Source organism: Lentinus tigrinus (genome assembly GCF_003813185.1).
Source record: "Lentinus tigrinus ALCF2SS1-7 unplaced genomic scaffold L226scaffold_16, whole genome shotgun sequence".
NCBI classification, from domain to species: domain Eukaryota; kingdom Fungi; phylum Basidiomycota; class Agaricomycetes; order Polyporales; family Polyporaceae; genus Lentinus; species Lentinus tigrinus.
In genome coordinates, this window is record NW_027137925.1 from 504,728 (window position 1) to 517,653 (window position 12,926).

A 12,926-nucleotide genomic window follows, 5' to 3' on the forward strand; every position below is an offset into this window, starting at 1 on the left:
GGTAAGTAGGGCTTACAAGTCACCTCGAGCTTCAAGTCCTTTCTTCTAGTACTACTATACTCCCCGACGACGTCCCCACGACCTGCTCGTAAGCTGACGACGCAAGACGCTGCAACAGTAGTCGTATTGTTAGGTAACGAGGTATGTGTTCTCGTGTGGATGTAATATCGATTGGAGTCCGCAGGTGCGGAGAAAGACCCGAGGGCCCGGATGACTTCGAGCTCGTAAGTTTCGTCCACTCGACCTGCTCGACGACAGCCCCTCTATATCGAATGATCCTGCATTTCCCCGGCCTAGGTCAAAGCATTCAACACTCCGTCATCGTGTGGACTTACTCTCATATCCTCCCCTGTTCGCGTCGGGCGTACGTGACTTGCCTCATGCAGTCCACCGTCCCCCGCCGCCTCCGTGGTGCATAGCAGGGGTACCTTTATGGACCACCGTTTGCAAATGGCTTGCTTTCCTTGGGCTACTATCCAGGCAGAGGCTCCGTCAACGAAATACTCCTCATACAGTGGCCGAAGGCCTGAATAATTTCCAACATGGCCTATTTGCTGACGCTCCCACAAGTGCCAGCACAGCGCCACAATCATCTCGTCAGCTGGATGAGACCTTGTCATGTTCCTCTGAGTCGCTCGACGCCGTGTTACGTCAAAGCAGTGAATTGTCTGACAGGTCGTACTCGGGAGCCAAGGACAGGCCACTACTAAAACCTTCGCGACGCCCACCGTTCTTCCCCCACTCCCAACCTCCCTCTTGACGACACTGGTATTCGCTCTTCAGTCTCACCCTTCCTCTGCTCTGCTACCCCGGCCGCCTCCACTGTGGACCCGCTCGCCTCAATGGCCTTGCCCTCGCTGCTTTGAGACACTCTCCACTACCTCCCGTGTCTGACGCCAGTCACGAATCCTCTATCGTCTCTTTGACCTCGCCGAAGGTGCGCGCTTTGCTTCAATGTCGACCAGTGCGCCGTTCCGTGACCGTCGTGTTCCGAATAGCAGGACTTCCCATGTGGCTCCTGAGCACCGACCGCGCCGAGCTCCACTTCTTCGCCGACCCCGAGGACGTCGAGGACGGCTACGCAACCCTCTCACACGTCTGGGACAAGGAGGAACAGTCGTTTCAGGATGTCCAAAAGATCCGCAAGAAGTGCGCCAGGAACCTGACTGCAAAGGGCAGGAACCCTCGCAACTTCGTATGCGAGAAGATCAGGCGGTGCTGCGAGCTCGCGGAGAGCCACGGCTACAAGTGGGTCTGGATCGACACGTGCTGCATCGACAAGACGAGCAGCGCGGAGCTCTCGGAGGCGATCAACTCCATGTTTCGCTACTACGCGCTCTCGAGCATCTGCTACGCCTACATGCGCGACGTCACTCCCATCGCCTTTCCTGATGGTAGTCCCCAGACATACTACCGAGCTCGCAACCACCTCGGAACGAGCATCTGGTTCGGGAGGGGTTGGACGTTACAGGAGCTCGTTGCTCCCCGCTTTCTCCTCTTCCTCTCCGAGTCTTGGACGACTCTTGGAACAAAGGCCGACTTTGCTGATATCTTGGAGGACGACACCGGGATCCCCGCGACCGTGCTGCGTCTTGAGGCCAGCTACACCGAGTACAGCATCGCACAGCGGATGTCTTGGTATGGGAAACGGGAGACGACGCGGGCGGAGGATGAGGCGTATTGCTTGCTCGGTCTCTTTGGTGTTCACATACCTCCGCTCTACGGCGAGGGTCGCAATGCGTTCAGGCGGTTGCAGGAGGAGATCATGAAGCAGTCAACTGACACCACGCTCTTCGCATGGGGTGGGACCGATAAATGGGACGAGAACTCTTGCCTCTTCGCTCTGACACCTGCATGGTTCGGCCGACGTAATATGTTGCTGAGGGACCATGAATGTGGAGTAAGTCAAGAGGTGTGGCTCTACATCGCTTGTATACTGATGTGACTCCGGACATCCAGAATATAGTCCCCGATGGGAACGCTCGCGGCGCGGAAAACAAGACATTCTCCGTCACCCCGCGTGGTATCCGAGCCTATGTTCCCATCATAGAGTGCAGAACGCGCACGTACGCCGATTTACACTGGCTGCAGAGCGTCGGAGGTTACCCCGTTCTGCTTTGTCTGAGGTCGACAGACAACGCAACTCGGCAGGATGAAGACGGCGAGGACACGGAGTGGAAGATCGGTTCGATTCGAGGTCAGCCCGGGCCCCCCGCGTATGAGGTGGACCGTCCTCGTCTCCTGGAGATACAAGCTCTCAGCTATCCCGGGATATATACGATCCAAGGAGAGGTGGTACGCGCGTCGTGGCAGGACGTCTTCATCAAGCACCGACCGTCCCCACGGCATATTCCTGGCCAGCTGCCGGATTCTCGTCTTCCGTTCATCCCCGCTATTCCAATGCAGCTCCCGCTCCATGCTCCTTACCGCTTCGATCCAACTGATATCCGGAAATTCCAGCGACAACTCGACGGGCCCGAGGTGAAGATATACAACCCTGCTGTACCCGGTGCACCCGTACGGTATCGTTTCCGGGCTGGTCACAAGTGGACGTCTCAATGGATCACTATCAATGTCGGGCAATGTCTCCGGAAAGAGGAAAACCCTGTATGGGCGACACTCCTCGTGACAAACCACGGCCACAAGGAGGACTCGGTCGACCACGATTGCCAGTTCGACCATATCTCGGAATGGCCTACTCGCGACTCCTCGGACTCGGGGAAGGAAAGTGCCAATCGGTCTTCGGATGCCGTCACATCCCACCAGAAGGACTTTCCCCTGGCCTCCCGCAAATTCTATCACGGCTACAAGCTGTTTCGTGAAGAAGGAGGTCTCATAACGCTGTCGTTCGCTCCTTGTCCCATCAATCCTGCACGCACCCTCGTTCTGAAGGCCTCGCTCGAGGTCGTCAATCGCAACGCTCCCACCTGGCAAGCAGCCGCGATCCGCTACATGGTATTGTCGTCTTAAGCTTGATCCATACTATCCATAACCGCTCGCGCGACACGCCCCCGAGCGTGAGAGGCACGGCCGGGGCACTGCCTACGTCTGAACGAGGGTGGTACGTAGAGCGCAGACGCAGCGCTGAGTGAGCGAGAGATGTCGATGCCGGCGCCGAGGTGGACAATATTCTTGGAGAACCCGTAGATAGACTAGTACTGCGAAGAGGACGAACGTTATGGTTGAGAAATACTTAGTGTTGATGGCTGGAGCTCAACGTCGTTCTGAGTGTGGCCAAAGCACACGTTCTGTTTGGGCAGCTTCGTCAGAGAAACAGATGCGTATCACTGCGTACTCGTTAGGAGTACCTAACTGGCATCGGTGGCGGGCGAGACGGTGGGATATGGGGGTTATGCGAGAGAAGTTTCGCTGGTACTTGCCAGTACGGGTCAACGACGTGCTCATGCACCTGCATATATTGCGGTAAATATACAGACCTCATGTAGGCCCGCCGTGTACGTGCACCGAGAGTTGCGGACCTTGGCAGACGAATTGGAGTAGGAACACGTACAGAGATTGTCAAGGCGATGTCGGCGTATTTGCGGGTGGTTGCGTAGACGAGGTAATTAGTTTGAACTTTGAGGTTAGCAGACTCGCTCGATCCACACGTACATACGGGTCACTCTTTGGATAACACTGCGTTATAAAGGCACTGTATGTGGCCTCTCTGTCGGATATCGATGTGCTGGTGTACGCAGTTGAAGACGAGCATGAGGAGAGTGAGGAAGCAGGACTGCGGAGAAGAACGGGCGTCGAGAAGGCAGCCACGCTCGGTGGCGGCGATAAGCTCACCTTCTGCGTCATCGACTACTCTTCTGGGTTTGTCCTCGACCGCGACGACGCCTAGGTCAGCCAGAGCGACGGCGAGCAATGGCGGGCCGCTCTGCGCATGTTCGTCGAATCTCAAGCGACTTCCGGGGCCCGGAACGACGGCGGTCGTCCTCGCATGGCGACGCCACGCCACGTGTCCCCGCCCCGACGACGCTTGTCGGTCACCTCCTCCATCCACACGACCACACCGTCCCGCCCTCGCCCATGCGCTCCCCGTCGCCCTCGCCAGCGCCCTCCGTCCAGAATGCGACCCCACAGGGCGCGCCCACCGCCGACCACGGCCCCAAACGGCTCGGCTTTCTCGGGGACATCCTGCAGCTGCCGTCTGCTGGCCATCTCCCCTCGGCCTCTCATCTCCACTCGCACGCGCACTCGTCTCACCTTGCACCATCGCCTGCCTCCGTCGCTTCATCAGCTCAGCGCTCCGGCACAACCCCGATCCCGTCTAGTCTCCTCCCTGCCCGCTCTCACTCTCGTGCTGACTCCGCCTTGCCTCGCGACCCTCGGGAAGGTGCACACTCTCCTGTTCCTCTTCAATCCATGGCCTCCCCTGCGAATCAGCCCAACAAGGGCCATACGTCGCCTTCAAAGGTATGTGCTCCGTTCACTCCGACGATCGTCTGTGGATAGGTGCGCGAATGGTGCGTTGCGTGTACCCGTTTCCCCCTTCTTCCATGCATACTCGCTTCCTTTGCTCCGGCCTATGTCCGTTTGAATATTCCTCGATGCACTGCGGGTTAACCAACGTTCAACTCGTTCCCTAAACTTCGTCCGTCATGCATGTCCGACGATATCGTCAGGCCTCTTTCTTACACCCGCGTTTTCGGACTCGCCCTCCACCCTCTTCCCCACCGTCTTCTCGGCGTTCTCTTCTGGATCCGTTTCTCAAACTTCCGTGCGATTGGTGATTGCTCTGCGCATCCCATCGAATGCCGCGTTGCCTCTTTATCGAGAGCTCTGACCCATCTGAGGACGAGCTTCTCAGCCAGACGTGCCGCCGTCTCCAACCTTCGCATGATGCAAGAGCACCTTGGTGGCTACCCCCTTCCCTACGTGCGGCAGAATGCACGCGACGGAAGTGCGAGCGGTCCCGCGTGCCCTCATGCATGCACTGTGACGTGCAAGGCGTTTACCGCTATTGCCTCGACCATCCGATGAATGCCGCACGATGGCTCGCCTACGCTACTGTTTACAACGCTGTTCAGTTCAGGTACAGACCGCCGAGTAAGCCGAATAGTACCCAGTACTTACAAGGCTCTCCGGAGTTTGATATATCAGGCGTTCCGAACCTGAATAGTCTTGACAGCACAGACCATACTCGGGTCGTTTTTGCAAGTCTGTGCTGGGGCTGAACCAGGGGCTGCTGCCGGCCGTGCCGGTCGGTGGTAGATTCAGTGCGGTGTCGGACGTGCCACCCCGTTCATGCTGGTTCACTCTTAAAAATGCTGTGGAGAGGAATACTGGTGGTCATCATCCTGTCTCGGGATCGTCGTGGGGTGTAAATGGCCATCTCTGACTTCTTGCTTTTCTTTGGCCATACATATCGTCGAGCTCTTTCGTTTCTTCTCACTCTGCGATGGCGATGTTTTGTTCCCACTGTTACCACCTCCCGCTTGGCGAGGATCCTCTTACTGCATGCATATGCGTGCCCCTTGTTCCTGTTGCGCCATCGTGAACCTTGAGTATCGCGCCCATCTTCCCCTGGAGCGCTTGTCGATCCTGCTCCATCAGACGAGTGGTCATTTCGTACCATGGCGGATTCAGTGCGGTGTTGAACGCCGAAGGCTCGGACTGGATTGGGAGACCGTTATGGCTCGTGCGTATGATTGAACCCATGTAAGATTTCTCGCTCGGGTGTCTCTCCGTTGGATTTTGGGCCTGCTGTTCCGTACAAGTAGCCACGTCTCTTATTTCCTCCCACTCTGTTGTTTCCTCCATGATTGCCAGTTTCCGCTTGGCCAGGATCTCCTTCCTGCATCAGTGCATCTCATCTCACGCCAGATATATTGGAGCCGTGAACCTTCTGAACTGGGCTTGTACGTATCCGAAGACATCGCGCGCCGCAGCGCATCTCGTCCATCGCACATCGCGCATCGCATCTCGCAAGCACCTCCCCCGGGAGGACGATCTTCTCACCTTCTCACCTTCTCACCTTCTCACCCCCCGTGCTTCGATCTCCCGCGCTGACTCCGCACACCAAACACACCAAACAGGCTTCGTCCACGCGTACATATGATTCCAAGCTCGTCTCGCGCGAGATGCACCGCCTCGGCAACCTTGCCCACCTCCCGTCCCTCGCCCCCGCCATCTCCGCGCCCCAGTCGACCATCACGCTCAACATGCCCCCCTCTGCTGCCCCGAATATCAGTGCTGCGCTCGCGACGGAGAGCCCGTGGGCGTCGCTGCACGTCCTCATCCTCCCGCTGTTCAACAACGAGCCGCTGCGGTGTCCGATGTGAGTCCTTCTGTGCTGTGGTGTGGGGGGCGAGGGGCGAGGTGCGAGGTGCGAGGTGCGAGGTGCTGACCGACGCGCGGCAGAGAGGACCTGAACCAGCTCGTGAGGAGGCACATCCAGACCGTCGTGGCTGCCGCGCCGGGACGGGCGGTGGCGACGCTCGAGAGCGACACGTACGAGCTCATCGCCGCGGGCATGGTCACGCTCGACTCGAGGCTGTCTGGCGTGGAGGACGACAAGCTGATCATGCGGATTGTGGAGCTCTGGACGTTCTTCTGGACACAGGTCCTGCCGTATCTCGAAGGGGTGAGTCCTCTCTCTGTCTGCACACCCCCCCTTGTCCTCACCTCCACCCCCGCGAAGGCGCTGCTCCCACTGCAAACGGACCCGATCCTCTCGTCGCTGTATCGCACGCCGAAAGCGCACCGCCCGACGTCCCCAACGTCGACGCAGAACGGCAAGGGCGCGAGCGCGAGTCTCCTGCAGTCGGCCACGCAGATCGACGTCCGCTCGCTCGCGCTCGTCTCCTTCCGCGACCGCATCATCCTCCCCCTCTTTCCCCGGCTACACGCGCGCCTCACCATGTCCAAGGACGAGAACATGCTCGGCTCAGAGGTCAACCAGGCGCGGCTGCAGCAGATGTACGTCTCTCCTTCTCCTTCTCTCTTCTCTCTTCTCCCTCCCCGCCCTCGCCCCCCGCCCCCACGTCCCCGCGTCCCCGTGCTGACCATCGCAACACACAAACAGGCTACTCGTACTCGTCTCGCAGCGCTCCCAGCGCCTCGCCTCGCTCTCCCTCACAGCACCCCCGCCCCAGCCCACCGCAGGCGAAGCGGCGATAACGCGCCTCCTGCGCGCCCTGCACGCCCCGCTCGCGACCATCGCCCCGCGCCACATGCGCAGCACCGCCGCCCCATCCTTCTTGTCTGCGGGGCTCCCGCGCGACCGTCGCGGGCGGATCGCGCAGAAGGCGGATTTGAGCGTTGGGGCGGGGACGGGCGCGGGGGTGGGCGCGGGAATGGGCGCGGGAATGGGCGCGGGAGGGGGAGGGGGACTGGGGAGCCCGCGCGGGGCGGGGAGGATAAGGGAGCGGTGGAGGATGCGGATGGAGGCGGACGAGGATGTGTATGACCGGATGGGTATTGGCATTGGCATCGGGATGGGGGCGCGCGGGGGCGCGGTGGGGTCGTATGGGAGTTTTGGCGGGAGTACGGTTGTGGGGAGTGGGTGGGGAGGTGCGAGTGGGGGAGCAGGGGGAGCAGGGGGAGGGGGAGCAGGGAGATATGGGCCGTATGCGGGGGGCGAGTATTGGGAGGAGGGGGAGACGGATACGCCGAGGGTGGGTGTGACGTTTGCGGATCCGGGGAGGGAGAGGGATAAGGAGCTTTTGGAGAGCTTGAGGTGAGTTTGTTGTGTTTTTGGGCGTCGGGTGGGGTGGGTTGTTGCGAGATGCGACCTGCCCGGCCTCGGTCGTCTCATGGTGCTAGGGGCTCAGTGCTGATGTGCTGATGTGCTGCATCTGCAGGAGCCCGGACCCAGAAAGCTCGACGCGGATGAGTATGGGCGGGTGGGGCCTTGGCGGAGGGAAGGAGGAGGAACACTCGGCCGAGGATGAGGATGATGAAAATATGGACTGGGACCAGGCGCAGGTGCGTTTTACAGTCACTCGTCGTTCGTCATATACAGGTCAGGGCTCTGACCTGTCGTCGGATGCGCATTTGGTAGGAGATGGTCGAGCAGCTGGTCGGGCTTGGGTTGAGGCCTGCTACTGAGAGCGGCTCGGGGTCTGCTAGTACTGCTCAGCAGGAGCCGAGGCGGAGAGCGCAGCCGCCGGTTGAAGGGTACAAGGTATAGGTGTGATGCATAAGTATGATGTGTGGATGCGTTGTCATTGGTGTTGCTGGCTATGGCCATGATTCGCTTGCTTTCTTGGTGTTCTGTCGGGTTTGTGTATCGCTACTGTACTAGTATCCTACTGTACTGTACTATATATACTTACTTCTTCGAAGATGAATGTATCATGCTTCCGTTCCGCTGTCAGTGTCACTACGGATGTACATACCACGTCGGTCATGTAAGTATGCATGATTGGCATGATGCATGATGCATGAACGGCTACCTGGTTCTGAGCGCTGGAGGCGGGGGGGATTTACGTGTGCGTGTGAGCCCGCGTACGCGTATCGCGATCGAATTGTGTACGCTGGGAACCCATCGCTGCCCGGTGCCGTATCCTCGCCGTCTCGTCCCCGCCTCTGATTCTGAACACGAACCACGATAACATCGATGTCACATCCTACTATCCCATCCCCGCCGACGCCGGCACCCTTCCCGAGAGGCTTGCATCGTATCGCCGGAACCTGTCAATGTTACCTAGGAGCTGGCGCTGAACGTTGAACAGCTTGACAGCTATCATACAGCTGTACATCTCGACGGTACGTCCGAGACAACCGGCGAATTGTGCAACGCCTCATCCGCGTTCCACCTCTGCTCGTGCCGCCGTGCGTGGAGGTGCGTGGCCGCTGCAGGTTTCTGATGGTGGCGCGCGAAGATGCCGCCCCCCCCCCCCGCCCTTGCTAAGGCGGCAGGCCCAAGGGCATACGACTCCGACTCCGACCCTCACGCGCACGAGGCTCAGTTCGACCAATCTTGCGCTCCCGCTTCTGGGCCTCCTCTCATTGGTCGACCGGCGCTGATTCGCTCTGGGGTTTGCTCGCTGCTGGTTGGCTCGAGCCTCGCATCTCGCGTAGGCGTGGCATGATCTCCTACTGGGCAGCTGCGACTGGCTAGTGTCACTAGTACTGCGCTGCATGGCTATTGGCTCGGAGGTCGGGAGGTCGGGAGGTCGGAACCCTCGGGCACCGGACAAGATTGGGGGTGCCACGGACAAGAACGTTCCTGCGGGCAGCGGGCAGCGGGCATGCGCACGATGAGATCAGGCTTGGGCTTTGGGCCCGGGTCTGACTTCGGTTGGTTGGGAGGGCCAGGGAGGCGCATCACGCTAGGGCTCCCTGGTCTCCATGACGTGGCTTAGCGGCGGGCACGCTGCGCAGTGGCACGATGACACTTGGTCCTTGGACTTCGGTGACCGGTCGGCGGTGTTGGACCCGTACGGTGAACAAGATTCAAGAACTTCGGCTTTGGAGAGACAAGAAGGCACCATGGGAGTGGTATCGCGCTCAGGACAAGGCAGATGCCGCCTTCTGGTTCTCTTAGACATCTGGTGTCGGAGCACTCACTACACTTGTATCAACAGGTAAATTGCACGACGACTTGGTGATACTTACTCCGACTTGAGAGAGTGCTCAGTGCGCCGGAGCTGGGCTTACTCCGGCTCGGGCGACAAGCAGCCACCCAGCCACCAGGTCCTTTAGGGTGCAGATCTCGCAGGTCGTGCATGATACTGTAAGTATTTGTATTTCGACGCGTCAGTTCGTATCGGAAGGTCAATCTGGACTCTCTGATGATGAGAAACGCTAATAATCAGCTCTCTCTCCCCCAGTGGCCCGGCGGTGCCTGACGTCTGCGCCTCACCCGTACCCCGGGCGTGTCGCGTCTATTATGCATGCTCGAGTTCAAGCTTTCGTCCGTCTTGAAGCTCGCATGGACAACACGGACGTCACCTCCGGAGATCGCGGGACGGATGCATAACAAGTTCCAGCTTACGTTTCAAAAATGAATGCCCAGTGTCCGGAGGGGAGAGGAGGAGAGAAGAGAGGGAGACGCGGTCGCAACGGGTACACTTACGCGTACTCGCGATCGATCTCCATCTCCACGAGATCCACCTGTGCGCGATCGTCCTCATCCGCGCGAGGTCTAACCATACTCGCATGCGCGCACCAACGCAACATATATCACCCCTCTGAGTCTCTATGTACTAGTACTTCTCTGCTTCACTCAGCACTGCCAGTGCTTGTCGCCGTCACGGTCCACCCCTACCCGTCCCCGCCCCTTTAGGGCTTTGCTTTTTCCTCCCGTGCTCCCCCTCTCGTTCGCTCGATACCCCGTTCTTGTCTTTACCCCTCTGCTTCTCCTTCTCGTCCCTCCTTCGCATCCTGCTTCATCTCAGTGTAACCAATTCCAAAATGGTGCGTTGTTCCGTTCGTTGCCCGTTGCTCAGGGACACCAGGGACTCACCCTCGCCCTCCCATGCGCCATGGCCATCATGCAACGCGCAACGTGCGATGCCAGACGTCAACGGCGACGAAACGCGACGCCGACTTCATCCCCGTCGAGTTCCTCATCGTCGGCGCGTCCATCGCGGGCCTCTCGTCCGCGATCGCGCTCCGCCGCGCCGGCCACAAAGTGACCGTGTTCGACATGACGAACCCGTTCGAGGCGGTGCGTTCTTCCGTCCACCGTTCACCTCGAAGCTCGCGCTCACCTGGGGATTTCTTCTTTCTCCGTGCTTCCGGTTGTGATTTTTGCTATGCTGCACACGCGCGCGCGCGTGCGAATAGACCCCGATCGACGCGGGATGCCGGCTCCCGCCTAATTCGACGAAGATGTATTATCGGTGGGGGATGGAGGAGCGCTTGCATACGTGCTCGGTCAAGTCTACGGGGACGCTTTTCGCGCAGTGTACGTCTCCTTCTTCTCCGCGTGATTGTCGGCAGCGTAGCTGACCCAGCTCGGATCCTTGCTTTGTGCTGCACTGTTGCACAGACGACTCGGGATCCGTGGTCGGCGCGCACGAGTGGCAGGATGATGTGCTCGAAGAGACCGGGGGCGACTTTCTCCTCATCCACGTGCGTGTTCTCTTATTCCGCCCTGTCGATCTCTTCCTCACCTTCCTTACCTTCCGTACGCACCTTCGCACCCCTTGCGCCTTGCAGTACACCGACATCCGGCGGATCCTCGCCGAGTGTGCAGAAGAGCACGGGGCGACGCTGCGGTACGGCGCGGAGCACCAGGTGGCGCGCATCACCGCGCACCGGAGCCGGCCGTCCGTGATGCTCGCGAGCGGGGAGGTCGTGCGCGCGGACGTCGTCGTCGGGGCGGACGGGTATTTGCTCGCGGGGTGGTTCACGCGCGCGTGGATGATGGAGGCGCATGGGCAGGAGGACACGAAGACGCCGACGGGGATGCAGATGTTCAAGTGCGTATTGCTTTCTTGCTTGTCTTGCCGGTTGGGGCGTTTTTTTTTTCGTGGAGAGGGAGCCGGTGAATGACGCGCGCGGGCAGTGTGATCGTTCGGGAAGCGGATATCGTGCACCAGGTGGAGGATAAGGAGTTCCTGGAGAAGATGCGGACGTCTGTGAGTCTTCCCCTTCCTCAAGTCTCCCGGCTTGCACCCCGAGGACTCACGCACGCGGCGCCGCAGGGCAAAGTGATCACCTGGTACGGCTCCAAGTACGGCGCATTCGGGTACCCCGTGGTAAGTCCCCCCCGGCCCCCGGACGTACAGCGTAGTAGAGAACTTGACCGGCAGAAGGCAGCAACGACGGGCGAGCCGGCGTTCACGCTGTATGTGTATGCGCCGCTGGAGGGCGAGGGCGACGGGTTCCACGCGTGGAAGAGCTCGCGCGACGCGCTGCTGCACTCGATCAAGGACGCGGATCCGCGGTGAGTGTTTCTTGGGTGGATGTGGGCTGTGTTTTTTTGGGGGGAAGAGGCTGATTGGGAGGGGATGGGAACGGGAAGGTTGGTGCAGCTTGCGCAGCATGCGACGGACGTGAGCGCGATACCGGTGGTGGACCATCCGATGCTCGAAGACTGGGTACATCCGGACGGGAGGGTGATCTGCATAGGCGAGGCTGCGCATCCAACACCTGTGAGTTCATACTTTGAGACCCGCCGCTCCTCCGCCGTCGGTCTCACGCTATCGCAGGTCGGGTCGATATACGCGTTCGGGATGTCGACGGGCGACGCAGCAGTGCTCGGACGGCTGTTCACGCACCTGCACCGACACGAGCAGATCGACTCGTTCCTCTCCGCCGTGCAAGAGATCCGGGAATCGCGCGTCGAGAACGTGATGAAGGCGTCGGCGGGGAACATCTTCGCCGTGTCGCTGCCCCCGGGGATGGCGGAGGCGCGGGATCGGCAGCTGGCGGAGCGGGCGGAGAAGGGGATCAGGGGCCTGGCGGGCGGGCAGACGAGCGAGCAGATGATGGAGACGATCGAGAGCGTGTTTGGGTACGACCCCGAGGACGAGGCGGATAATTGGTGGGTGGAGTGGGGGCTGATGCAGGAGAGGGCGCAGCGGTGGGCGATTAGCGACGCGGTGCCGGAGGTGGAGGTGGAGGAGGCGGAGGTGGTGAGCTAACTTCTAGCTCGGACGTGGCGTTGTGTTGGGTATGTGTGCGTGTTGTTTCGAGGTATAAGTTATGCTGGTCGTTTTTCTAGGTGTTTTGCACGTTGCAACGTTGTATACTACCTTCACTGCTTGTTTCCGCGCTGTCTCTGAGATCACATCGTTAGCGACTTTTGTGCGGGTGTACTTACCGTGTTGTGGTTTGTCGTGGTCTATATCGGTCTTCGGCTGGATTCGGTTGGAGATTCGGGCTTCGTGAAGTCTCCCCGGCGTCTTCGGTGCCATATTTGGAAGCTGTCATTGGCGGGAGGGTGCCATTGGTTCTCGTACTCACCGCCGCCTAGTGTTGCCGTGGAGTCAGAGCACTTCGGAGTGCACTCCACTCCGCTC

General features: G+C 59.8%; 5 protein-coding genes across 5 annotated transcripts; all 5 read left to right on the plus strand.

Moving 5' to 3' along the window:
• The first annotated feature begins 31 nt into the window (after positions 1-31).
• On the plus strand, positions 32-853 carry L226DRAFT_98647 (uncharacterized protein). The gene is made up of 3 exons (XM_067687409.1): positions 32-133; positions 185-224; positions 298-853. The coding sequence occupies exons 2-3, from the start codon at positions 211-213 to the stop codon at positions 758-760; spliced, it is 477 nt and encodes a 158-aa protein (XP_067534395.1). The 5' UTR covers positions 32-133; positions 185-210; the 3' UTR covers positions 761-853.
• A 156-nt stretch (positions 854-1,009) lies between these two features.
• L226DRAFT_572089 (HET-domain-containing protein) lies at positions 1,010-2,970 on the plus strand (the record flags this gene model as incomplete). The annotated part of the gene is made up of 2 exons (XM_067684641.1): positions 1,010-1,900; positions 1,960-2,970. 2 exons carry the CDS (start codon positions 1,010-1,012, stop codon positions 2,968-2,970), a joined length of 1,902 nt encoding a protein of 633 aa, XP_067534396.1.
• Positions 2,971-3,825: 855 nt separating this feature from the next.
• L226DRAFT_536099 (HbrB-domain-containing protein) lies at positions 3,826-8,095 on the plus strand. Its single transcript, XM_067681041.1, has 5 exons — positions 3,826-4,422; positions 6,045-6,286; positions 6,370-6,592; positions 6,650-6,927; positions 7,034-8,095. The coding sequence occupies exons 1-5, from the start codon at positions 3,871-3,873 to the stop codon at positions 7,689-7,691; spliced, it is 1,953 nt and encodes a 650-aa protein (XP_067534397.1). The 5' UTR covers positions 3,826-3,870; the 3' UTR covers positions 7,692-8,095.
• Positions 8,096-9,687: 1,592 nt separating this feature from the next.
• Positions 9,688-10,292, plus strand: L226DRAFT_98722 (uncharacterized protein). Its single transcript, XM_067687411.1, has 2 exons — position 9,688; positions 9,786-10,292. The coding sequence occupies exon 2, from the start codon at positions 9,959-9,961 to the stop codon at positions 10,238-10,240; it is 282 nt and encodes a 93-aa protein (XP_067534398.1). The 5' UTR covers position 9,688; positions 9,786-9,958; the 3' UTR covers positions 10,241-10,292.
• On the plus strand, positions 10,243-12,636 carry L226DRAFT_98698 (FAD/NAD(P)-binding domain-containing protein). The gene is made up of 10 exons (XM_067687410.1): positions 10,243-10,371; positions 10,475-10,624; positions 10,744-10,864; positions 10,949-11,031; positions 11,119-11,381; positions 11,468-11,540; positions 11,607-11,660; positions 11,718-11,848; positions 11,927-12,056; positions 12,114-12,636. The coding sequence occupies exons 1-10, from the start codon at positions 10,369-10,371 to the stop codon at positions 12,546-12,548; spliced, it is 1,443 nt and encodes a 480-aa protein (XP_067534399.1). The 5' UTR covers positions 10,243-10,368; the 3' UTR covers positions 12,549-12,636.
• Positions 12,637-12,926: the final 290 nt, after the last annotated feature.